General features: G+C 41.4%; 1 protein-coding gene across 6 annotated transcripts in view; it reads right to left on the bottom strand.

Annotated features, from left to right (window-relative positions):
* Nucleotides 1–18,567, bottom strand: part of LOC139631746 (rap1 GTPase-activating protein 2-like) — an 82,341-nt gene that overhangs the window by 31,482 nt on the left and 32,292 nt on the right. The window contains exon 1 of one of the 6 annotated variants that reach the window (XM_071496243.1): nucleotides 5,093–5,819. The exons of 4 other annotated variants lie outside the window; for them this stretch is intronic. In XM_071496243.1, coding sequence (XP_071352344.1) covers nucleotides 5,093–5,220 — 128 coding nt within the window. In that variant the 5' untranslated portion in view covers nucleotides 5,221–5,819. Of the gene's footprint in view, nucleotides 1–5,092; nucleotides 5,820–18,567 lie in introns of those variants that run through there. One more of the 6 variants, XM_071496242.1, reaches the window with a different exon arrangement.

The raw sequence follows: 18,567 nt of genomic DNA, 5'->3' as shown, positions 1-18,567 counted from the left end.
TGCCAGCTATTGATCTCCATATGGTTTTTCCATGTTCAGAGTATAGTTGAACATTGATGCAAAGACATAAGACTAATCATAACCCTCAAGCTTTTCCTCTTCCTAGCAGGCACTCTGTAGCAATAACCTGAAGGCATTAGCTCAAAATCTCTGTGCAGGACAATCTCTGGGCCGACTTACTGTAAATATCCCTGAGCTGGATCTGACTCACCCCAACTCCTGTCTCCTGTCACATTAACAAGCCTGTTTCTGGATCTGTAAAGATTTCCATGTCACACAACATTCTATAAAACAGACATCAAAGCAGGAAAAAAACATTTAAAGAGTTCAGTTTTCTCAGGTTGAAAAGATGCTTCACTTTTTTAGAATCTCAATTGATTTTAGGTTTCTTGTCCAGCGCAGTGCCAAAATATTTGTTATGCTCCATCAGCTCCATTTCCTCTTCCTTCTGCCATTGCAGCAGCAGAGGACGGCTTTCTAAAATCAATACCCATGTCCTGAGTTTTTGCTGGATGAAGGACTTGTCACAGGTGATCTTAATCCACCAAGTCCATGTAGGCTGACTAATGACCGAATCATCAGCATCAGATCCTGTGTCTGTTCTCATCATTACTTTGACAGTTGTTCTTCTAAATAATATATAGAAGGTGAGGAAGACCTTGTGAGGATCCGGAGGGGGATTTTATTTAAGGGGGGGGGGGGGGGGGGGGGGGGGGGGGGGGGGGGGGGTGTCTGCAGTCACAGTGACCTGTTGGTTAAAGGAATAGTGCACAGTAGGGGGAGTGCAGTGCAGATAAATCTCTCATTGAGTAATTATTCAAATTGTTAATCGTTTATTGCCATGGGTGCATGCCTGTAGCCTGTTAGCCTAGCTTAGCATATAGCCACAGAGGCACAGGGAGAACATGCAAACTCCACATAGAAAGTCTCCGGCTGGCCGACAGGCTCAAACCCAGAACCTTCTTGCTGTGAGGCAGGTATTTACCATGTTAAATCGTATTTATCTGTTCAATAAACCATGTTTCCTGTCCTTGGGCCAAGCTAACCAGCAAAGGGAATAAGTGAATTTAAATCCAGTCTGTTTTGTTAAAATCAAGATTCTGTTCATATAAATGCTTTACTGGGGGAAGTATTTATGATCATGCAGTTATATGAGAAATTTAGAGATCAAAAAGGCTTTAATTCAGTAGCAGCCCCCTTGAAATGGTTGCTTTGAGTTTCATGGCTGAAAAAAGGAAAACCAAAACGACCTTGGCAACCAAATGAAACGCTGATAAGAAAGCACAAAAGGAGGTCTGCTAAGTCAAATGTGATGAATCAGGCTGACTACTCATTAAAAAAACTATCCACAATTGACAAAGGTCTTTTAAAGATTTGAACTGCAGATGAAAAATTTGGGTTTTTTTTTTTACATTTTTCACATGCCATAATATCACACTGTTGAAGCACGAGGAAAACAGGCCAAACAAGACCAAAATAAAAAATGTTTATTTATAAATGTGTTTATTATGTAACACTGAATAAAACTACCAATTTACATTCATATGCTGTTAATGCACTGGTGACAACCTTTTCCTGTAAAGCCTTTTATCAAAAAATGATTTGAATTGATTTGGCTTTTATTATGAAGCTTCTGCTCGACATCTGTAGTTATAGTCATTGCTACTGTAGATTCATTTACAGACAAGGTCAGCCATTCAGCTCTACAGCTGGACATTTATCTCCCTTTATCAGTGAATGAGTTTTATACAGTGAACCTCTTAATGTGGTTTTTGTAAGCCTCAAACCTCTGATTTTCAGTGAAGGTCCTGCCTTCCTGCGCCATTACTGTCAAACACACCATCATCAACAGGAGGTACTGTACCACTGGGACATTTCAGTCAAACAAAATACTTATTCAATATTGCAGTTTTCAAAACAGATGTATGTTTTGTCTCGAAATTACTTTGATATTGCACTGAACTTATACTATGCCTCATGCCCATTCAAAATAGCATGTCATGTTGTTAGACATGACATGGAGACATTTCCCCACTGTGGGACTAATAAAGGATATCTTTATCTTTATCTTAGACGGTACATATTGTCAGCTGTGTTATTAAAAGCATTTCATTTAAGAGGGGGACAATTTCAAAATTATGTCAAATGGAAGCCCCATACTGTGATTATAGATTAGGTTTAAATAACACTTTACCGCACACACACATGCACGCACGCACTCACACATGGATACACACACACACACACACACGCACACACAGACAAACAAGGGTATTCAGATACAGGCAACACACCTCATGTTGTTCAACTTAATGGAAGGCAAATATACATTATGGCTCCATCAGAGCAGAGATAAAGAGTCAGAGGAATACACAGAAGATGCAGGCAAGGGGAAAGACTGAAAGCATAAATGTTTGCATGTGCTCTTGTGTGCGTTCCCTCTATTGGAGCAAGTCATGCAAGACAGAAAACTGTGAACTTCAGTTTCCTTATTATTATATCGTTATAAATGCTGGGCTCTAACAACAACAATCACTCAGTAATTCACTCTTCTCTTCTATTCATTGTTATAATAGGGCCAGCATTAAGGAGAGGAGTAGTAGTGGTACAAGTCTGAAGCCACTAGAGGGCCTTGGGGCAAAAATGACCTCCACTGACCTTTTCGTCCTCAAACTCAATGTGTATGTACACTGTTGCTGTCAAGCAAACATTTTTCCCTAAACAACAATCTTGTATTCTGGAAAACCACCTGGCCACAGGTCTTTATCATTTGGTTAGCATTTGATTTAGTGGTGCATAAGATTGGCTGATCTTATCTATAGTCAGATTGTGCCATCATGATCCTGTGAAATTACCAATACCTGCTGATCACTCAAAATCAGCAAGGGGAGGAGCATAGAACAGCTGTATATGGCTTGTGACTCACTCTCTCTCTCTCTCTCTCTCTCTCTCGTTGACTCTCCCTTCACTTCCTTTCTGTCGGTGGATTTCTACAATGAGGGGAAAATGAAATTAAGGCTAAAGTTATATTTCCGATCGTGATAAAAAAGCCTTTAAAAAGTGAACTAAGTGATGCGGTCTGTCTGTTTATCTATTGATCTCCTCTGCTCCATTTAATCACAGTGCAGCACCTTAAATACCAGTCAGTTGGCTGGGCTGTGTGTGTGTGTGTGTGTGTGTGTGTGTGTGTGTGTGTATATGTGCACGTTTTTGTTATATGTGGGGGATGCCAATGTGAAATTATGAGGGAATATTTAATGTAATATTAATTCAGTACTACTACAACTACTACAACTAATAATAATGATTTAATACATTTATGGGAAAACAAGCCAAATATCATCTTGACATTGGTGAAGGCATATGGCGATCATCAAGATCATCGTTTTTGAGCACAACCCTAGTGGTGTCTAAACCTAAATAATATTACATTTATTATCATTATTGATTAATGATAATAATAATTGCTGCAAATCAACTGTCACACAATGAAGCTGCAGATTCTACGGGACCCAGGAGGTCTGGGGCAGTTGCCTAATTTGCATGGTTGCTAATTCTGCCTCACTTCCGGGGGCGGGGGGGCTTCAATTCCCTGAATCTCAAACTTTATTACACACACACACACACACACACAGACTTCCAGAGCTCAGATAAACTTATCAGCATTTGCAAAGTGAGTTACAGTCTATTTTGATAGCCACTATTTTGGTCCAGGCTCCTGGAGCAGAATAGCAAAGTGCATTCAGTGCTCACTCATACATACACACACACACACACACACACACACACACACACACACACACACACACACACACACACACACAAAATGCTTAACCCAGACCACACCGTATATATCCTTCATCACAATAACACTGATTAGGCAAACTCAGTGTGCAACCTTCTGCCCAGCTTCCAGTTTAAACGTACACACATGGCAGCTAATGTTAGCTCAGTCAAAACAAAACAGATCTGTCCAGGGGGGTAGGCTTAGTGGTGGCTCTACATTTTGGCAGTCTAGAACCTGTCAACTACCAGGTGTGATATTCCCAGGGGTCTTATTGACTGGAGCCACCCCAGGATTGCCATAAGATGATCTGGCTACAACACAGTATGCAGGGAAACTCTCCTTACAGGTACATTTGAAGAGGCAGTTTCTGAATAAGTAAGGCAGCAATTGTCTGTCTGAAAGGCTTTCACATATGTAGTCCTCAACAGATTTAACTGGAAGTAGAAACATAAGTTTTGTTGCATGTTTTGCAGCCTTTATAGTCGTTAATAAATTTAAGACCTGCTTCAGTATCGTTTTTATCGCTGCTGTTTATTGCAGGTTAGTGGGCAGTAATAGCTGATGCTGTATTCTGTTTCGTGCTGTAGTTCGCAGCTCACCTACTGAACTCTCAGTCAGTTTACCAACCTACGAATGTGCGCTCACTCTGCCTTGTGCTGAAGGAATGAAACATCAACAAGTGCCCAGTGATGGTTATGTGTAGCCAACTGTAAAACATGTTAAGACCTGGACCGGAAAGACACGAATAGATGAGTGGACAACCTTTGCTCTGAACCCTGTCCCCATATTGTCCTTATCTCTCTTTTTTAACGCTTCATATTCTCCCTTTCTTTTCTTTTTTTTCTTTTTTTTTTTACATGTCTCTCTCTGTCAACAGAGCAGCTTTGCTTCTGTCCTCCGTTCTCTCAATCTCTTGTGTTCTCTTCAAAACCATTCACAGCACACCTCCATTCACCTACACTCTTCAGTACCTTTCGCTCTCTTTTTGGTCTGTCTATTTCCACTGACCCAGATACACACACAAGTGCGGTCAACAACACACACACACACACACACACACACACAGACAAGCACACTCTAATAAAAGGACTTATAATAAAACTGCAGTTGCGGAGTCACTGAACCGCAAAGCATTCAAAGTGCCCCCTGCCTCTGGAATAACAAAGACATTACAAGGTAATAAAGTTTTCCTCACAATCCTGAGTCAACACTGCACTGCAGACTGTGTGTTTGTCCCTGAGCCATACATCATTTACCCGGCATGTCTGCCTCATCAGACGACACAATGGGACAAACTTCACCCACCTTTCACTCTCCTCTTTCTCCCTCTCCTTCTCCTTGGCTTTGCGAGACTTGTGCAGGAGTCCAATCAGGATCACGGCAGCACGTATGCCAGCCTTTTTGTTGTGGAACCGTCCACCGGTTTGAGACATGCTGGGCGTTTCTGCCGGTGCCACAAGAGGTTCAGGTGACAGCCGGTCCAAGGTCAGGCTGGCTCCAGGGTTCCTGGGATGCAGGACCTGCTTGGTTGTGGCTTTGCGGGGCTCCAGTGTGAACTGTGGGCGCCACAATCTTAGATCTGTATGCTGTCAATTTTGGAGACAGCTGGCCAAATTTCTGGCAAACCGAGAACCTGTTTGAATTCTGACCCTGGGTTGGTAGTTTAGAGCCTCTCTGTCAGATGTTTTGATATATGTCAAAAAAAGTTAGAGTTTGGCAGGTCGTCAGACACGATCAAATCTCTGTATTTCTTGCTTGTAGGATCAGTGAGCGTTTGTTGTAATCCAAAAGGTCCGGAGTGGCACTGCTGGACCCCAGCTCAAGGTGAACTTCTATCTGCATTCCCTGAAGTGAATCTGTACATCGTTGCTCCATAACACACCATGGTCCCGGATGAGAGGATGAAGAACGGCGCTACAGACAGCCTCGCAGACACACTCACTGTGGCAATGCATCTCTCTGTCTACCTGCCTCTACGTACATTCCCACCTATCCCTCCTCCTCTTGCATGCTCTGCTTCTTCTCCTTCTGTGCCTGCTGCTGCTCTGCTCCCTCCTTCCTGTCTGCTGAGCCCTGCCCTCCTTCGTCTGATAGGCTGGAGTTGGTTCAAAGCACCGCCTCCTCTTCTACTGAATGACTCCCTCTGTCTCTCCCTGCCCTTGTTTCTACCTTGTTAATAATTTTACATTAATCTTCCTGACCTTGTTCTATCTATTCTTGATTTTTTGATTTCATTTCCAAGCACATGCATGCACACCCACATCTACCCACCTCCTGCTCACCACACACCCTCCCTGTGAAATCTCAATTCAAATAGGCTTATCAGCCTATTGCCTGCTGTGCTGTTGCCAAGGACACCGGAATTGAAATGTAATCTCGCAAAATGAAAGCAGATTAAATGTAAAAATTAGAATTGTAACAAATTTTACATGCTCTGTTTTGTCCCCGGATAAACATGGAAATACTTAACGATTTTTTCATACTGCATTACTTGTTCTTTGCCTCCTACTATCCTGTCCAACTGTATCTTTCCTCCAATTTATTGTTATGCTTCCCACTAATAAAACTGTACATACCTCTTTTTGTTCTTATAACTAACACACAGTCTACAATGCACTTGTTTGTCTCACTTGTTTTAGCTCCAGCTAAAGCCGGTTTCCCCTCCAGTTGTCTTACAGTTCAGTAAACAGAGCTAAAGCAGCCATCTTCCCAGAATTCATTGATCTAAAGTGTCCAGTTCCCATCTTTGGCCACCTGTTCTTCCTCTTTGTTTTTAAGGGAGCTAACCAGCTGATTGACTGATTACGGGCGTGACTGAATGAATGAATGGACAAATAAATGACTGGATGGTTAATTGACTGACCAGCTGCACTCAGTCTGGTAGGATTTAAATATTTTACTGTAGTATCTTCGCCCATTTTCTTCCTCCTGCCAAGCAGATTTATCATCTACTCATGTGACTGTTTATTGCTTTTGCTCTTTCCTTTTTTTCATTTTGTTAGTGACCTGGTTGCCTTTGCATTAAATAAATAATTCAATCAAGAGTTGGATGAATAGATCGATACTACGCTTGTATAATATGAAGCCATAGCCAGTGAACCTCGGCAAAATATTGCTTTTACATGTCAGTATTTATTAAACAAACAAGATTTAAGATGTTAAATTATGAGCTTTAGAGGTGCCTTAAGGTCAGCGTTTTTTTAACCAGTTGGATCCATCATCTCATCTAAAAGTCAGCAAGAAAGGGTGTTTTAAGTATATGTAGATACTATGTTTCTTGTAGAGCACAAATTGTAGTTTCACTCATGCCAGTACGTCCAGGAACCATAGCACCTTTGTGCACCACTGGAAGTGTTATAAAGCTATGATTTGCTGTCTTTTATCCGTCTCTTTTAACAGCTTTACTGTCAGGCGTCTTTGTATTGATTTCCTCATTTCTCTAATGAGCTCATGTTTGATTGCTTTTCTTTTTACATGACCCCAGACCATATAAACTTTCAGGATGAAGTAAAAATAGCTCTGTGAATTATGAGGTTTTCATGTGGCAGCGAAGATAAAACTCTGTAGACAGAGAAGGACATAGACATAAAACTATACAACCAACATTAAAAGCCTGATTCAGCAGAAAAATACACAGTAAATCACACAGCACATCTGGTGCAGCTCGACTGGGTCAGGGTGGCAACAATAATGAAGGGGTGAATGTTGTTCCATCGCAGAAATGAACTGTCTCAGACTCCTTGCGCAGACGATAATTAGAGAAATGTATCATTCAAGACAAGAGACAAAGACATCTGAGTAGATGAGATGCCTCAGTAATTGTCCGAGAGCAGCCAGGGAATAGAATAAGCCTGGGAAACAGCAGCAACAAACACAACAATTAAATGGAAAGTCCCATTTCTCTCCTCATGAAGTGCTCTTCCTGTGTGTGAGCAGCGCCATAGCAACCGCACAGCCGCCAGAGGATCTGCCTGAACGACCCCCAAGGCTGTGTCCCCTTGACACCCGCTCAAGAAAAGACTCGGTGGATGTTTGTTTAGTGCTCTCTCTGGAGTTTGCTTCCAGAAACTGCAGTTTGTGGGGTGTTTTTTTTTTTTTTTTGAGTGACACCATCTGAACATGGCTCCTTCACTGAAAAAGCACCTGAGGATTTTCCCAACTCCTGTGTGGAGGCAAACAAACAGGCTCAGACCTCAACTGGACTGTCAAACATCCCCTTGAGATAGACTGTTAAAAACACATACAGCCCATGCACTTACACACACACACTCCCCACCACACACATGCAGACTCTGCTATTTCACTAGGGTCCTTTTGTGCGTCATCAAGGGGGGCAAAGAGACACCTGTAGCTATTCCCTTTCAGACACACACTACACTACTTACTTGCTTTCATCCCCTCCCCTCTTCCTCTCACTCTCTCCTTCACGCACACAGACACACAGGTGTGACATTGTTCCTGTGTGACAGACTGAGGTGTGCCAAATACACCCCATGTGCTTGAATCAACATTCAGAGCAGATATGGTGTGATTTCACAAGCTGTACCAGTGGTGGCGACGCATAAAATGAGATTTAATGTGCATGCAGACATTTACAGCTAAAAGTTGGTGAAACTTATTTGAGAAAGGCAGGTCCTCGTTCTTTCAATCATCTGTTTTCATTTTCAATTTGTTAGATGTTTCTTGCACGGAGGGCATGAGTCCCCTTCCCCTTAACCACGTAACCACCCTTAGACCACATCCACATCACTTTGTTTTAATTTTAAAACGCATTGCTTTTGCAATTAGTCCAAGTTTAACACACTGAGTCTAAAAAGCTTCTTGTATTTCTAAAATTGGGTGATTGTTTGTCGCTGGAAAATAGCTAGAAATTAATATCGGTTCTCAAAATGTAAGTGAAAATCAATAATGGTTGAACGCAAGTACAAATCACAAGTACAAACTTCTTCTCAGTGTCTCTGTAATGCACTCGCAGACACGCACACACACTTGCGTGATCATCGCTGGTGCCAAGCAGTCTTTCCTGTCGCTTCACAGCTTCTCAAGTGTCTCACAAACAAACAGATGCCAGTCTACCAACGTCACCCCTCTTTGCAGCTCAGTCTATTACAGGACACACACACACACATACACACAAATTATATGCTCAACTCTGAAATGGGCCTCATACTAAACAAGAATACAGCATGGCAGTCCTTATAATAGGCCCAACCTTTATACACAAGGCCACGTACTTGTCTGCACACACACACACACACACACACATACACACAAGCACCCAAAATGCATGACCCAACTGAAACCCCGCTGTGGAAAATGACCTTCACAACTGCTGCTAAGTAACTACTCCACCCCCTAGCACACACACACAAACACACATTCACACACTCCCTCCCTCTTCCCACTTTCCTCTCCAATTCAGTCCAGTTTTTTTTCCAATCCACAAAGGTTAAATCTATTGGTGTAAAAATGGAAAAACAACTCATCAGGACTCTTATGGGTGAAATCCCTTTTCGTTGTCCATAATATGGGTGTCAGAATGTGAGTGTGTGTATAAGTGTTCCAGGTATTACTCATCTCGTGGGGACCTAAATCTGTTTACACAGTCACAGAATGAGGGTAAATCTATACATTTTAAGGTGAAGACATGTTTTAAGGTTGGGATAAGGTTAGGTTATGGTTAAGGTTAGAGCTCTAGGAAATTAATGTAAGTCGATGCAATGTCCTCTCAAGAAATGAAGAAACAAGTGTGTGTGTGTGTGTGTGTGTGTGTGTGTTTGTGTGAGTCTCTGCAGATACAGTTTCTCCGCACCATGCAGGACAGTCACTATTAATGGTCCAAGCAGGGAGAAGCGTCCGTTGTTTATGAAGAAACACCAAAGTTCAGATGAAATGGCTGACGTCCCATAAATAAGAGATTAACTCTGAAATGTCATGTTGTCATATAAATCAAACAATGCGGCCTGAAAGTAAATAAAAGGAAATGTCATCGCTCGCTTTCTCATGTCAGGTCATAGTCTGATATACAAAATGTGCACTGGAAATTAGAACTTCACATGTGGAGCATACATGTGTTTGATGTGGTTTCACATGTGGTGTAGACTTTTATTATGTTGGGAAAAAAAACACTTTCAAGTGTTGGTATTTCAGACATAACGTGGTTCAATGTAGCTCCATCTCTACACTGATCGATTGTCCTTTTACAAAGGAAGACAGTGTGCCCTGAGTGTGTACACACAGTAGCTAGGATTGCTTTTAAATGTGTCTTTGTTGGGCCAGACATCAACACAATTTACTCTGTTTTATTTCTTGGTGTGCTTTCGGTGTTTTATTCCATTATGTGACAGGTTTAGTCCTCATGTGCTGGGCTCTGTTTGTCATGTCAGCACCTGCTGGTGAAAGGAATTCCTCACTGGGTGTGTTGGTGATGGTGACACTTTAGCTTTTGTTGTTATGAAGATGAGATCTGCTCAGCATGTATTGTTGATTTGGTTTTACCAATGATCTTCTCTATGACTAAAGGATCCAATGATGATAGATCCTTATTTTGTTTTGACCTTATTTTGTTTAGTTTTGTCTCTTCCTGTAGCTCCTGTCTTTATCTGTCAACATACTATCTCTCTCTCAGTCTTGTTGTGTATTGGTGTTATTTTTCATTTAAGATTAACATTCAGAAAACCTCTGTTATTAATGACACTGGTGGCTGTTGAGCGAGCTGCAGTGAGCACCGAGCGAGCATCCTGAGCATGTGCCAAGTGATGTGATGGTCGGACAGGGCAATAAAATTCATCCCTCAATGGTGGTTGGATAGTACAAATTTAAATATTACCAGGAGAAGAGTAAGGTCAGGACCTGACTATTTGAAGTTTTGAATGAGATTATTTTGGGGGCTGCAGACGAGGGACTGTCAGTGACGTAAAGGTAAGTGCACGGAAGGAACGTCTACTGACAGCAGCGTGATGCCCCAGACTCATCTGCTGGAAGCCTGTTATAGTATTTGACATCTTGATGGTACGAGAATAAACAGATAACTCTGTTCAAACACAGAATGGAAGATCCTCTCTCATCTGAATTTGACATGCTGCATATGTTATCACTGCTCATGTTCTATTTAGATAATCAGCTATTTGTAACGGATTACATGCATCAAGTTAGCGTCCAATCCTCTCATCCAGCCTTTCTGACATTTAGTCGGCACTCGTGTCACACCTGTTTTTATCTCTCTCTCTGTGTGTACGCCTCTCCCTTGTACAGTACACACTGCTTCTTTCTGCAAGTCAGGTCCATTCACAAACAAACTTTCACACACAAACCTGAGGTGAAGGTCGTGTTGTGTGATTTATGGAGGAGTTTACAGTAATCACAAATCCATAAAACACTCCACACAGTCATCTGTATAATCAGAAGGTGTTCCTGTTTCTGTTCCACTCACGTCCCATTCAGTATAATTTCCCTGTCTAGAGTGTGTGTGCAGTTAACTCAGCAGTGGCCTCTCGTTGCTCATTCAACTAAAATTAGCAATATAGTGCCTGTGTGGAATGCCCAATCATCATATACAATGACAAGAGGAAAGACATTGCTGCACTTACTATGAAGAGGTATAGACCTAAACCTACTACCAGTGAAACCAAAGCTTAATATATCTCATTTTTCTATATCCTAGAGGTTAATTGTTGTTAAAAAAAAAAAAGAACACATTGTTACACTGGCTGACATGTTCCTTCATTGCCATGAACAAGACATTCACAAGAGCCCGAAATGTGTCTTAATCCAAATGAAATAACAGTAGATACATAATAAGAATAGAACAGAAAATAGTCCCCAGCTAATGACCTTTTGGCTTTTGCTTAACATGCTTGCCATACACTGTGCATGTTTCTTTTGACTTTGTTTTCTGTTAATGTGATTTGATTGGTTCTGGATGGCGTTCAGCCATGGCAGCTAACTATCCATTTCCTCTGTAGGCAATGTAAGATGAATTATCTGTGTGATAGAGGATTTTGCCAGACCTACTTGACAGCTGCTTTCAAATGTAAAATCTTCATAACTCACTGTTGTACCATATTAACGACAGACCAGCAAAACAAACCACAGAAGGTAGCAGATTATTACTTTAACATAAGTTTACTGCAGCATGCTGTCTGGTCCTCTCAGGGAAGCCATCAGTGAGTTATTGCTCCAACACTGTGGTGAGGCAGAGAAATTGCTCTTATATAAGTAATGCTCACATAAAATAATATACAGACACACGCAAACATGCACCCACATACAGAAGAGTGTATCATGTTAAAGGACAAGAGTGCTGCTCAGTTCAGTGGTGAAGAGTGCACAAGTGACAGAGAAATTGTGACCCCATCTGAATTTTCTGCATTTATATTCCTCATTCCTCAAATCCTATCTATTTTATTCACAAGAATACTCTATATACTTAAAAGAATTACAGTATATATAGAGTATATATACAGTAACAGTGGTAGACTAGGAAACTGATGTTGTAGAGTAATGTGATATATTCCATTATGCCTCAGATCAGTGGATTTCTGTTCATATTTCAAGTATCTTAACACACTTACTGATGACGATTTTGTTTATTGCCTTTGGAAATAATATGCGAGAGCCCAAATGATCTTAAATTTCATCAAGGATAATATTTCGCCTATGGCTGTTTTATTATTAAGGGCCCAAATGCCTGACTTTGCCTTTTTCCCCACCTACAGCTTCTGCAGTTTAGCTGCCCCAGATGTCTGTGGAGGGGGGGATCTCGCTTCAACTGTTCTCCTGAGATTTGTTTTCTTCTTCTTCTAAGGGTTTTCTGGGTGTTTCTTGTTCTCAGAGAGCTTGAAGCCTGTTGCGATACTTAATGTGATTGGTGTGTAATGCAGTTATTCTATATCTGTTCATACAAGGCTACTGTAGTGGTGTCTCACTACAGGTAACCCTACACCAACTTTGTCACCATGTAACACAAGTTCCTTTATGTTCTGTCCTCTCTTGTCTCTCTCTAGGGTTCTCTGTACCAATGTGTCAGCGCCTAACGAGACCCAGGGTGCACAGGTTCACACGTGCGTAAAGTTGTTTAGATGAAAAGGTGTCACATTAGCATTGTGACCAAGTCACCACAGGAGAGCACATGCAGCAGTGTAATGACCACACTACATAACGAGCACATCAGCATGTCACAACAACTATTGTAATCAATATGTCAAAAACTGACTGTTCGTGTGTGTGTGTGTGTGTGTGTGTGTGTGTGTGTGTGTGTGTGTGTGTGTGTGTGTGTGTGTGTGCGTACCATTATCGCTACTACAACCTTATATGGTGTCAGCTTCTCGGTAATCCTAACACCATGTGCATGAAACAGTAAGCAGGTCATAACACAAGCCAACAGAATATAGATAAACTGAATTTAAGTTTAATATTTAATATTTTTACATTAACATTGGATTAAATGATCTTATGTAATGTAAAAGCTGTCATTTGTAGTGATGAACCTACTCAGAATTATCACCCAACGCTGCAGTTCCCTTCAGCTCTACGGACCATTTTACCCTCTTTCGGCTCGTTGCTTTGGTTTTAAGGTCCGCAGCTGGGCTGCAGTGTTTTGGTTCGGTCTCACCAATCTCATTAGCATCATTTCCAGCTGCAGCAGCCAGCTGTTTTCAGTGAGAAAGCTTACTACACTACCTGCCCAACACCAAATAGACACAGTTGGCAACTAATTCATGAACATACTGGAGCAACATATAAAGTGTTAAGGTGGTTAATGGAAAAGTAGATAATGCTTCAACTGTGGTGTGTGATGATTTTTACACAAAGGAAAGCAGAGCCAAAAAAAACAACAACTACAACTCCCACCACCTATCTGCCTGTTTTTCAGTAAATTACAAGATGAATGCTAACAGACGATATCAGTTCCTAAAGAGACGAAACGCTGTTCTGAGATTTCAGGAGAAATATTACTTCCACTGTATGAATGTTTGTAGCATTAATTCATCAAAAACAGTGTGCAGAACTTTCTGAAGAGAAGAGAATCTCTATTATGTACAAGTGGATAAAACATCAGTAGGCACTATTGCATTGCTGCATGTACCATAAGTGGTACTTTTTACAGCAGTGTGGCCCTCTAATGAACACTTGCAATCCTGGACATGTGCATGTGTCTTACCCTCCTCTGACAGGCAGTAGACTGGCATTTATCATCATTTATTATCAAGTCTTACCTGGTCACCCTGCCTGCATACTGAACCCAAATCATTGACTATATAGAACCACTCGCTCATCTGTCTGTCGATCCCGCTCTGAGCCTGCGTTTCTCCATTTCTCTCTACCCATAATTAACAGTATTTATGCCCATTTGCTCTTCTCATCAGCCTTCTTCTCTGCTCTTGCTCTCTTATCCTGCTCCATTCGTTCGGCTCTATTCTCCATGTCATCTCCGAACGAGGATAATATTCTGGCAGAATCTCAGGGCACACAGGGAGAACCTGCCAACAGCCTCAGGTGAATGGGCCGCAGTGCACTCTCTCATATACCATTACTGAGGGTTGCTGTTTTACTTTTTAGTTTTTTGTTGCTTGCATTGTTTTCTTAATTTTGTGTCCCATGATGCATTTATCTGTCTGATTCCCTCAGATATTTTAAACTCTTACTTTCTCTCTTCATCAAAACAATGCATGAGAGATGGTGGAGTGTGTGTTTATGTGTGTGTATGTGACTATACATGTAGCCCACAGAGCCAGAGGCCTTGCTGAGTCGGCCAAACAAGACACCATGTGTTTGTCAAGAGGCGACAGATGGAGAAGGAGTGGAGGCATAGAATGTGTGTGTGTGTGTGTGTGTGTGTGTGTGTAAGACAGTCACACACACACACACACACACACACACACACGCACACACAGAGGTCTAACCTTAAAGAGTGAGGTGACAGAGTATGAGCTCATTAAAACTCAGCTGTTTCACACTGCGTCTGACAGAGTCTGAAGCAAACTGACTCGGAGCTGAATGCATGAGGCCGGTCAAACTTGAAATCACCACAGCATGATGAGGCAAAAACTGGACTGAGCTGCGTTAAAGTGGCAGCCCCTACTGCTTCCATAATGTGGAAAGTTTTTATAGTCATTAGTATGCTTCAAATGAGGTGATTGTCAAATTAAGTAACAGTGAATTCCACATCAGGCTGCTGTTGGCCAGGTGTGTGGAGGAGGTTTCCATTCTTCACACTTGTTCTGTCACTTTTCGTGTATACAACTGAGTAAAACACCATGGATGTCTTTAAGGAGAGGCTGTTCCAAGGTGTGCAATATTTGTACAAGTCACTATGTATACTACAAATACTACAAAGACATGTAAAGACATAACGTTCTTGTAGAGTAATCAGGAAGGACAGAACAGGTACGAGCACTTCTGTTTTTAGAGATGTTTGAACACAAGTGTATGTGAACCCGTTGAAAGGTGTTGTGGTGTTTTTTTTTACTGCACTTCCCAGAGATCACTTGCCAAACATACATTTCAAACACTATGACAGTTTGACTCATTATAGCAGGAAAATCACAAATGTAATTAATAACATTAATCTATTTAGACAAGCCACCTGCATTGTTCAATTGTTTAATTAATGGTACTAAGCCAGTAAGTGTTTTTATATACGCTTTGCACGTATAAAAATTTGAATGGTAATGCTGGAAATCTATTTAAGTGAAAGCGACAAAGTGCAACAGAATAAGACTTAAATCATGATGTGCAAGAATCTCCTGACATATTCGTTGTTCAAGCTTCTTCTGACAAAAACATCAGATCTGTTTCGACCAGCTATAAGACTGTAGTGTTCCAAAAAAGTAACACATGAAAAATAAATAAATGCCATACTCCACATTGTTTTCCACAGTTTGAAGTTTGACTGGTGGTCTTTTAATTACGCCATCTAGTTGTACCTACCTTAATGGTTTAATGGCACCCAACTGGAGAATTAGCGCTGCCAACTGCTGACAGAAACACACATTAATTCACATTTTCTTTTGTCCAGAATTTGGGCTACATTAGGATGGAAACCTGTCTCATCAAGGTTAACCTTCTTGTCTCTTTATCCCTGCTTCTGCTGAAAAAAGTGACATACAGCAGCCACCTGGTGTTTAAAGCAATAATTATAAAAGCTTTTATCAACAGACTGTGAGATTGATCACAGCTGTTCTACTACACTGGGAATTAGACTGTAGCTAAAAGTATTTCATATGAAATTATTGTGTCATTACTTTAATTTGGGCTTAAATGCTTCAAGTGTTGTAACTCATTAATGGCACAGAACTTGAATTAGAGGGGTTTGCTCTTTTTTGTAACATGGCAGCAACTTCTTCTCCAACTGAACATTCATGTGTGCAGGAGACATTAGACATTGGGTGATTAAATTATGAACCACAAGTCACTGCAGACATACAGTCCTGCAGTATATCAACAGTGTTTTCCACAGGCATTGCAGAAAGGACAGCGACAGGATCGTCTGTGCAGCTCAACTTTCTCAGAGGCGGTTTAATGACAGTAAGTTCAAATGTTCACTTGGCGCTCTGGTGGCCCTGAGTGACAACGGCAGTAAACACAGAGACACAAGCACACATACACATGCTGGAGGACAGGTTGAGCTGCAATGTGGTCTCAACACATGTACACACACACACACACACACACACACACATGCACAAACAAACAGCAGTTTAGTTCCCCTGGGTCCCAGCTGTGGGAAATAGTGGTGATAAACAAAAGAGGAAATCGTGTGTGTTTGTGCATGTGATGTGTTAAAAACTACCAGCAGCAGGTCCAGTGTGCAGTCCTATAAGATTCAGAGCAGAACAGAGGTGCAGAGGAGAACAGGACATTTTCAAGGGCCACACACACACGCACAGGCACACGCACATGCAAACATCACACACACACACACACACATACACACAGCATTGCCCAGACAGCTATTAGGAACTGCTCTCTTGCTCCCAGAGCATCCAAAGTGGTGTCTGATGGATGATCCATCAGGAGGACTATTTGGTGTCTAGTCTCCACACAGGCTGTGACACAGACGACCTGGACAACTGGCACACAGCACTATGGCTGTATTCTCTCAGCATCAGGGAGAAAGAGCAGAATTTATGCAGGATAATGCTGCACATCTCTAATTATATTCTCAATTTTAAGCCCCTAAGTGGCAAGAAAAGTGTGACTGCAGCTTTCAGAAATGGAACAAATTTAATGTGTGATCCAATAAATACGGTCATACATGGTGACAACCACACCCACTCAGGCATGATGAAGCAGTTTCCCAGAGTGTCAAGCTTTTAATAAATAACGCCTAAGAATGTTTTTCTGAATTTTGCATGTTGCCTATTTAGAAATGAGAATGTATTGTAATATCAGAGAAATATTCATGTTTTCAAGGCCTTGTAATTGTAGAAGTTTTTTTTTTTGTCTGAGAAAAACAAGCAAACAAAAGTGAACACATACCCAATTTAACCCTGAACCCCAAACTTCATCATGCAGTCAGCCATCTCTTCTGGGACAATCACTGATTTGACATAAGTGAATCAGTAACAGCTGTGTGGTGAAGCACCAGCCTGCACCTGTCCGGTCTTATAAAAATCTGGGACTGAGAAAATGGAGGGAGTTTAGGGAGGAGGGACAGGATGTGTTTCCATCCATCCATTTTCAAGACGAGTTGTGCTGTTCAGGGTCGCCGGGAGTTGAGGCTATCCCAGCATGCACTGGGGCAGAGGCAGAGTACATCCTGCACAGGTCATCTGTCTAACACAGGGCTGAGAGGATGTCTTTTACATATTATTAGAAACTGTCAGCACCAGATGCCAGTTATGGATTGGTTTGCCAGGAGCAAGTACACGACTGCAGGTCCCTCTAGCTTCTTGAGTCCTATGGCAAAAATACTGACTTTCCTCTAGCAAGTGCTTGAAAAGAAAGGTAGATGGTCTTTAAAAGACGAGGAGGAAAGAAGCAGAAGCAGAAGAAATTAAAAAGATGAGACTAATAAAAACTCCAACAGACAAGGGATTAAGACAGAAAATCTCGTAAAAACAGAGAAAAGGGTAAATCAGAGAGGAAATGAGGGACACAGCAAACAAGAAAGAATGAGTGAAAATGCAACTGAGCGATCACAGGCAGGAGTTGGAGCAGAGAAATAAGCCATGAGTGATTCAGGGTGATGATGAATAGGAGACATATCCGTTCCTTTTGTGAGCGCTGATTACAGTGTCAAATCACAGACAGCCCTTTGTTAATCACTGAGCACACTAGCCTTGTGCTCACTGCTGTCATTTAACTGCAACAGGAATGTTATCGGACATTTATTTTCACACACTACAGGCTATTTGGAGCTTTAACTTTTATCTTAGCTTGTCATATGTTGGTAAATTGGCTGTGGTTGATATTTTGTCTCTCTTTCACACACAAACACACACAGACACACACACAAATAATTAGTCCTAATATGTGTAGCCTAAATTTGGCCATTTTTGTCCCTGATTGCTGAAATGACTGCAAATTGATTTGTGACGGATCGAAGTATTAAAACATAAGCAGACAACTGAAGCTTTACTGTTCTGCTCCTGAAAATGTTTTGTAGATGCAGCATCACATGGCACAACAGGAAAAGCACACTTTATGTGAGCTGCCAGACCTGTCTCTTTTAATCACTCTTATTTTCACTTCAGGTGTTTAGTACTTTATATGAGCCAGTGTTTATTTATCCCTTTGTTCTCGCTCTGTTTCCTCTGGGGCTACACTGTCGCCTC

This window comes from Trachinotus anak, unplaced genomic scaffold (genome assembly GCF_046630095.1).
Source record: "Trachinotus anak isolate AG129_WGS33_773 ecotype Australia unplaced genomic scaffold, CSIRO_AGI_Tana_v1 ptg000014l, whole genome shotgun sequence".
In the NCBI taxonomy this organism is placed as follows: domain Eukaryota; kingdom Metazoa; phylum Chordata; class Actinopteri; order Carangiformes; family Carangidae; genus Trachinotus; species Trachinotus anak.
This window is presented reverse-complemented; position numbering and strand designations above follow the sequence as displayed.